At 39.5% G+C, this 8,989-nt stretch overlaps 1 protein-coding gene across 1 annotated transcript in view; it reads left to right on the top strand.

Moving 5' to 3' along the window:
- The window catches only part of LOC106526882 (toll-like receptor 5), a 14,073-nt gene extending 7,081 nt beyond the window's left edge, over positions 1-6,992 (top strand). Inside the window, exons 3-5 of the mRNA XM_014021598.1 lie at positions 490-2,755; positions 5,478-5,566; positions 5,711-6,992. Coding sequence (XP_013877052.1) covers positions 490-2,755; positions 5,478-5,566; positions 5,711-5,950 — 2,595 coding nt within the window. The 3' untranslated portion in view covers positions 5,951-6,992. The remainder of the gene's footprint in view (positions 1-489; positions 2,756-5,477; positions 5,567-5,710) is intronic.
- Positions 6,993-8,989: the final 1,997 nt, after the last annotated feature.

Raw genomic sequence — 8,989 nt, 5'->3', positions numbered from 1 at the left:
CCTGTATTCGCTCTGGCGCGGTGGGTACCGGCGGGGCCTGTGAGCTCGTCACTGCTGGCCCCAGGGTTTTACTTTGAATGGTTACTGGTGGGGCTCTCCCTGTTCTCTCCTGTGGTCCCCTTTGAGCTCAGAAAAAGTGTAAATCAATGAGATCTTACGTTTTTTTACACTTTACTTTGTACAGTTTCAAGGTTGATGTTTTGTCAGATTATATTATTTAAAAAATAAATCCCAAATTATCTTTGGGTTTTAGAGAAAAAAGTTTATAGATATCAGGTAGCACTGCATTTCTACCCTTCATAATGTCTTTAGTCATTCAGTTTTTAATTAACTTACAGTGGATGCTTGTGTTTCACAGTTTGGAAGTATTATTATTATTTATACATTTGCTTTTGTCCACAAAGTTAAAGAAGCTAGACATGAATTTGCAATTGAGAGATTGTTCAGTTACATTTCCTGTTAGAAATAATCCAACCTTTCTACCTGCAGGTTACAAGGTGCTACTCATCATGCCGTTTGGCAAAACAAGTAGCTTACTGCTCCTTTCAYACGCATCACTGGGTTCCAGCCCTGCCAACCAACATCACCCACCTCTACCTGGCTTCAAACTACATCAGTGAGATCAACAGCACCTCCCTGAGAGGCTTAGAGGAGCTCCAACATTTAAACCTGGAATCACAGCACGTGACCCTCATCATCAGGAACGACTCTTTTCTCAGGCAGAAAAATCTGCAGGAGTTGTTACTCGGCTATAATCTCAATCTGAAACTGGAGCCGAGAGCGTTTGCAGGGCTCCTCAGTTTACGGAACCTTTCTTTGTACTACTGCAGCTTGACAGACTTGATACTGTCCGAGAYCTATCTGGAGCCACTCGTGTCTTTAGAAGAACTTGACCTTTACGGCAACAAGATACGAAGACTCAAGCCTGGTCTGTTCTTTCTGAATATTACAAAGTTCACTCGTCTAAACCTCAAACTGAACGCTGTTGAGAAAATATGTGAGGAAGACCTAGTTGGCTTTAGGGGTAAACACTTTGCTGAGCTGAATCTAAACTCCAACCACTTTTCCACATTAGATGTGGACAAATGTGGAAATCCTTTCAAAGGACTGGAATTTGATATTCTTGACCTCTCTTCGACCGGGTTCAATGAGGAGAACACAAAGCAGTTTTTTGGAAGAATGGCGGGGACTCCTATTGGCCACCTCAAATACAAAGGAATCCTTGGAAAAGGTTTTTCTCACAACAACAGTCGCGATCCAGATAAAAGCACATTCCAAGGCCTCAAGAACAGTTCAGTCATCATTTTAGAGCTCTCAAAGAATTGGATATTTGCTTTGGAGAGTGGCGTATTTAGTGCTTTTAAAGATGTAATAATTATTGATGTCTCGCAAAACAAAATAAATCAGATCAGGAGAAATGCCTTCGATGGTCTTCAGGCAAATTTAAAGATGCTGAACTTATCATTTAACTTGTTGGGAGAAGTCTATTCCTACACCTTCAACAGTCTGACAGAGCTTCTTTTGCTGGATTTGTCCTACAATCACATTGGTGCTCTGGGTTACGACACTTTCATTGGTCTTCCCAAATTACAGGATTTATATCTGACTGGAAATTCTCTGCGGCAGCTGGGTTCTGTTGCACCTCTGCCCAGCCTTAATGTTCTGTCGCTCAAAGACAATAGGTTACATTCACTCACAGGCCTGAGCGTGGGCGTGAACAGTATCTATGTAGATATTTCAGAGAACAGGTTAACAAACTTGGAGGATGTTTATGTCATTTTAACACATTTTAAGCATCTCCGGTACCTTTTTTTTGGAGGTAACTCGATCAAGTGGTGCAGGATAAACGAGGGAGTTGAAATGCCTCCTGAGCCTCATTTGGAAGTGCTGGATCTTCACGGCAGTTCCCTGCAGATAGCTTGGGAACAAAAAACGTGCCTCGACGTGTTTGATCATCTCAAGAATCTGCTTATCCTAAATATAAGTCTCAATTCATTAATGTCTCTCCCTCAGGGGATCTTCAGAGGCCTCAGCTCGGTTGAACAGATAGACCTTTCATCGAATGCTTTGACCTATCTGGAGGGAGACGTCTTTCCACCCAGCCTGAAACTGCTTGACCTTTCAAACAACTTCCTAGCCTCCCCTGATCCTGAGACTTTCCACTCTCTCAGTTTTCTCAGCCTGGCAAATAACCGCTTCTTCTGTGACTGTTCTCTGGAGGGCTTCCTGACGTGGCTGAATTTGACCAACATCACCTTCCTGAGCCCCAAGCAGGACTACAGATGTGAGTTTCCAGCTGTTGTCCACAACCTTCCCCTTCTGGAGTATCATGTTGAACCATGTGAGGAAGACGACGAAAAGGTCGTACAAGGTCTTCGCTTTGCTGTTTTCGTCTTATCTACCATCCTCATCCTCAGTGTCATGCTAAGTGGGATTGTTTACGCTCGCTTCCGAGGGCACATATTCATCATCTACAAGAAGATTGTCAACAGAGTTGTTGAGGGACCAAAGGCGACGCCTGGTGAAAACAAACTGCAGCACGATGTCTTCCTCTGCTTCAGCAACAACGACTACAGGTGGGTGGAGGCCGCGCTGCTGAAGAAGCTTGATAACCAGTTTTCAGAGGGAAACTTCTTCCGCTGTTGTTTCGAGGCCAGAGACTTCCTGCCTGGTGAGGATCATCTGTCAAACATCAGGGACGCCATCTGGGGCAGCAGGAAGACTTTGTGTGTGGTCTCCAAGGAGTTCCTTAAAGGTACTCAGTGTGCTCCAGGGCAGCTGTGGCTACAATGTAGCTTACCATTGTCAGTGTGTAAATGTGTGTGTGAATGTGTGACATAAAAACATCTTTGAGTGTTTAGAAAAGCACTATATTAGACTAATGCTTTATTTATTTATTTATTTATTTACTCTTTTGATTTATGTTTGCATCAGCTTAAAATTTGACGCCAGAATGACCTTTTCACGCATTCTTAGCTAAAGTTATATAAATCAACACATTAATGAATTTAAGACTGAGGATTTGTTTTTAACGAGTGCAATAAAAACGATTAATTATGAAGTTTTTACTGTATTACCATGATTACCATTTTTATGCGTGTATAATGCGATTTGAGTATAAAGCACCCACCCCATTTTTAAAGCTTAAAACGCATTAAAAATCTAATCCTTGTGTAAATTGTTTCACCTAATTTCAGCCAGACTTCAGGATTTTTTGAGCTTTTGTGGTGTCCTCTCTAGTGGGGAAACAGATTATTTTGGAGACACACTTGTGGGCGTGTTTGTGATCTCATCTGGTTCTTTTGAACGTGCGGCCGACATCCACATCTTTCATCACTGCGATTAGCAAGAAAAAAACAGGTTTTCCTCCTTCAGCTAGCCCCGCGACACAATATTTAAGTTATCTAAAACAACGTAGTCAGGTTCTCTGGTCCTACTTTGTTGAAACAGTTTGTCTCTACAACATCTTTAGTCTGAGGAGTTGCAGGAAAACCTAGCCTCATAAGCATTACCTTCACATAATGGATCAACCAGTTCGCCGGTGACACCTGAAACTGTTCACATGCAAAAGAGGACCATCGGTCTAACAGCTGATTGTGCCCTCATTGGGTGCTTGTTATTCACAGGGTGCTGAATCATACTCACATTAACAGCATTGGGGGACAATTGGACACAGATACCACACCTGTTTAACCACAAGTGGCTTCCTTCACTCCTCTCTCAAACCAACGTTCCTCTCAATCAAGGATGTGAATATCGAGCCCATTCTCATGCCCCCCGCGTCAAGGTACTGACGCATGACCAAGCATCATTATGTTGATGCCAGGGGTACCCCCTGCGCGTCCGTTCTGTATGAGTTGGGGCGGAGGAGGACGGTGGGTTTTTCCAAGCCAAGAAATGTGCGAAACAAACCATCCTAGACCCTAAATTTAATTTCTACTAGCCTTATAGAGCCTAACCCTGACCACAGACTCTAAAGTTAACCATTAACCCTGATCGCTCATGTTAACCACATCCCTCATGTTAACCACATCCCTCATGTTAACCACAGACCCTAAAGTTATCCTTTAATCCTGATTCCTCATGTTAACCTCATACGTCACGCAAAACCCGTACCCTGCGCGTCAACATAGACGAGCGCCCAAGCGTCAATATGTTACGAGTCCAACTTGAGAATGTTTTAGAATATCTTCAACTCCAAGCCAAATTGTCCCACTTACAGTGCTGTTATTGTGAGTACAGTTTATGGGAAGAAAAAAAACTTTGTCATTATTTGTCCACAAATCTGTCCCTGTTAATGTAATGTCAGACAGACTCTTTTGTGCACATCAGTTTTGAGGTTTTGGCCATTTGACTCTTTATAAATGTCTGCTTCTGGTCAGTGTTGTATAAAGTACCTCAAAGTGATACTTGAGTAAAAGTAAGTATCTTATCATAAAAATACTTTGGTAAAAGTTAGTCTTCTCTAAAAATATTACTAGTCTTAAAGTATCTGATATTTTTTGTACTTGCGTATCAAAAGTAAAATTATGACACAAAATCTACTTAAGTATTAAAAGTAAAAGTACTGAGTAAAAGTGAYCAGTTAGATTTTCCAAAATGACATTTATTGGGAGGTGAATCCTCCAAAAAACATTTTTTCTATCAGCGTGCAGCTGTGATGGGTTGTGTACAAYCTAARAGMGTGTCAGAATGGTTTATATTTATACTTCTCATCCAAACYCAATTAAATTCACTCTATGAGGCACAGTTTATCAGGATAGRATTTTTTAAAGTAATAACAACTCGAAATAAAATAGGAGTAACGACTTTCTTCTTATTACCTTTTTAAAAAATGTAGTGAATAGAAAGTACAGATAATTGTGTAAAAATGTAATGAGTAAAATTAAAAAGTACGCTAAAAAATAATTACTCAAGTAAAGTGCAGTTACCCAAATTTCTACTTAAGTACAGTAACAAAGGATTTGTAATTAGTTACTTTACAACTCTGCMTCTYGTGCAACAGTCAGATTCTGGAAACAAGTGGTTGAAGCAAAATGCAGCATCCAATCACTTTCAGCATAAAAACACGCCCACGAACAACTGACCAATCACAGTAAGTTCTTATGTGGAGGGGGGTGAAATGTTCGGCCCGGGCCTTGTGCAGAGAAAAGTTGGAAGATACGAAGCTGCGAACAAAATGACGCAGTTTCCATCATGCGACTGCAACAATTAGAGAGGATTTCAGCAGTTCAGATGGAGCACACTGAGTGCTTAAGGCCAGCCTAACGTGAGCTAATCATGTGATTCAACTTCCACGTAGATTTAGCCTGAGTACCTGCATTTCAGGTCTGCATATAAATATAAAACTACTGGAGTAAACTCGTTCAGACTGCACCATTCAATGTTCAACTTTTGTAATTTACAATGAGTAGCTCTAACAATATGATGTATAATATTAATATGAGCAAAACTAACCGGTTTGTGCCTCTTTGTAGATGGTTGGTGTTTGGAGGCATTCACCCTCGCTCAGGGTCGCATGTTGGATGAACTGACTAACATCCTCATCATGGTTGTGGTAGGAAAGGTGTGTGTAAAAAAATCTACTTCTTTCAGATTTTAGTTCATTACAAAGAGCAAAACAAATAATTAAAGTTTTTACACAAAACCATTCAGTGCTTGAGCTTTTGTTGCTGATTTAAAGCAAAACTTTGCTCTGATTCACTCACAGGTGGCTCACTACCAGCTGATGAAGTGCAATGCACTCAGAGCTTTTGTCCATAAGAGGTGGTACCTCACCTGGCCAGAGGACCCTCAGGACCTGGAGTGGTTTTATGAGCGACTCACCTTACAAATTTTCAAAAACACCAAGGTGGAAGTGTTGGCAGTGCAAGAACCGAAGACTACAAAGCCTGAACCTAAAATCAAGGAAGAGATTCAGCTGGAGAACATCCAAAGAGTTACCGCCTGAACTTTGATGAAAATCGTACAGTGCAAATAAGTACAGACAGTGGCTACTAATGAACGAATCATGCCTTCAAATACAGTTAAAGAGGAGGTGTGGACGGGCCAAGATAGCCAGAAATCAAGAGTCCAGTCAAGGAAGAAGTCTTCCCTTCTCCATGCAGCTCAAAACACTTAAACAAGATCAAGTAACATCATCAGGTTTAACCTGCATCTAGCACCTTGGGATATAATGCTTTTCACTTTGCAGCAGCACACAACAGGAACATTATTTACCCTCAGAGGGGCTGAGGCTTATCTGTGAAAGAATTTTAATTTAGTGTTTTTGTGTCACTCTGTTCTGTGAGCTTGTCTCTGAAACTCTACTTACTGTGCAAAAAACCTGATTCAAGGCAGCTTGAAATGTCGTCAGATGTTTAACATTTTTTATGTGCTCGTCTTTAATCGTTTTTATTTCACTTTGAGGAATCTTTTAAGGTTTTGGTTTTAGTAAATGTGAATATTTGCCTGTTTATGTGCTGTGTTATTCAGACCGTCATCTAGACATTWAATTTAAGAAGCAGGGCACCAAAGATGTGTTTCCTCATTTTGCATGCTTGAGATGATAAAAAAAAAAAACACATCAGTCTAACTTTATATAAGATGAACCAAGTGCAACTGATGTGTTGCTTGTCCTAAAAAAATTAATTATCCTTTAAAGTCCTACATTTCTTTTGCATCAAACATTTGAATGAAAGGAACGTAGTTATTTGAGTCCACTTGTTGAATAAATCAAAATTCACAACTTTTGAAACCTACAGATTAGTCTCCACATGTTCAAAACAGTTTCTGTCAGTTATAAAGCAGTGATTAAAGGCCGATGACTTGGATTTAAAGGAAATCATGACCAATCTGAAGTGGTGTTTAGTAGAAAAGTTACTAACCCCAGTTTACTCTGTGTCCACTCCACTCTGGTATGACCTCTGCACTACAAATGCACCCAGTGGTGGGCACCAGCCCACTAAAGCACAAATCCGCTAATTGCGGACCTAAATATTTTGTTTGCGCTTTAGTGGTCTTACTAATTTTTATAATTCATAAGTGGATTTGGGCTTTCTAAAATTAAAATGCAGTACTGCTAACAACTAATTATCTACCAATCATCATTATCTTGAACAGCGGAAGTTTTGAAGTTGCAGACCTAAATATTTTATAAGCGCTTTAGAAATTGCGGAGCTAATTTTTGGATTAGCGCTGCCCACCACTGAATGCACCCACTGAGAGTATTTACACTGCACCTGCCGGGCGTCAGCGTGAGTACCGGAGATCAACCAAAAGTAGATTTGATCCTATTTTGGCCAGACGGCGGAGTAAGTGCMGAGTGCTGCCATTATTCGTCCTTGTAAAAACTGTAACCACAAAATTACAAGTTCATACTAAAATTACTTAAATGTAAAAGTCCATAACTGAAGATTTGAAAGAATCTCTATGAAACTTCGGAGACTCAAGCTGCTTAAATACGGCAGAGATCCACTGTGAGCCCCGTTCGGACCAGTCCAAGGTTCTGCAACCCTTACTTGTCTTTCCAGTTACTGTAAAAGTTAATTTTATTATGACTGAGACTTTGGCATCGTTTTGGTCTGAATTGTTTGCATTCTGAAGCCTCACATTCAGATCATTTTATGATTCAAGACTCATAAAAAATGTGARTTAAGCAGCGATGAAATCTGTTTATTTGATTGTGAAATCTGTTCAAATGTGAAAAATGAATGTAGATGATATTTCTGTGCATTTATCTGTTATAACGGGAATGACATTTTAAACTAATCAGTAAGATTCCTCTGACCCAAATTCCAAATTGAAAATAGCTACATATCAAACATTACCGGTGGATCGGGGATCACATTCAGTATGTGGGCGAGTTAAGTTCAGCCCACTAATAAGTTCTATTGAAATAAACTCAATTTTAAARTGTAAATTAAATTAATGTAGACAATAACTGCTGGATGTCACTGAGCTGTTGACTTGTAAAACCTTAAACTAAGATCCTGATTTCAAACAACTTCTTCAAAACATTCTTGTGTTTTGTTAAACTTATAATCAAAGTCTTCCTTCAATCATAAAAGTTTATTCTTGTTTCAGTGTTATCCTTGTGAAATATCTGTTACATGAATGTATTTGTTTAAATCAGGTTCATATAAATCAGAGGAATCACTTGATGTTATAACTATTTTCCCCAAATTCCTTTTGGTTTTGTTATGGTTTTTTTTATTTTTTATTGTTGATATTAATTTTGCTTTATTTTCATTTTATAATAAAAGCTTAAAGGAGAATTTGGTTTGTTTCATTAGTAAATGTTGTTGGATTTGAAAACGTTGGATTTACCCGGTTTGTCCGGCAGCTTCCCCCGCCACCGGATCCAACTCCTCACCAGGTTCAGGATCAGCTGACGACTCGGCCCCTCTCTTGACAAAGACATGAACTTCTGCTCTTAAGAAGTTCATTTACTTCTTAAGAAGTAAATGTATGCTCTTGATAAATGGAAGTTAAATTCTTAAATAGTTAAAACAAACACAATCACTCAGGTTTTTGGTCTAAAATACACTAAAATGGACTGAAGTGAAAACTAAACACACTAACCTGCACCCTAACTATAAAATCCTAACATGGTAAATATCACAGATCGAATTTCTCGGTCCTGCTCTCGTCTCCATCAAAAAGAAATTTAAAGGCCCAGGCTTCACAGAGAGCATGAGCCTCTTCACCTAAGCAGCAAAAAGAATGGTCGATTTAGTAGTTTACAATGAAATCCACAAAGGGCTCAAAACATAATAATAAATGTTGCCTGTAAAATAATCCATAATGACAATAATTTACCTCCAGCTGCCTAGTATGAGAGGCCGTTTATGGCATATTTAATTTTTACTCTCACATATACAATCATATGCAGTTTACAGTTGCTGTGTATCTTCTATCGTCTCCATCGCCACCAAACTCCATTCGTGTCTTATCTTCTTATTCTTGTAGGTTTTTTTTACTGCTTTCAAATAACTTTGGGCCCCGGTCA

The sequence above is a fragment of the Austrofundulus limnaeus genome, unplaced genomic scaffold (genome assembly GCF_001266775.1).
Source record: "Austrofundulus limnaeus strain Quisiro unplaced genomic scaffold, Austrofundulus_limnaeus-1.0 Scaffold298, whole genome shotgun sequence".
NCBI lineage: Eukaryota > Metazoa > Chordata > Actinopteri > Cyprinodontiformes > Rivulidae > Austrofundulus > Austrofundulus limnaeus.
Note: the sequence above shows the minus strand (reverse complement) of the source record. Positions and strands in the feature narration are given on the sequence as shown.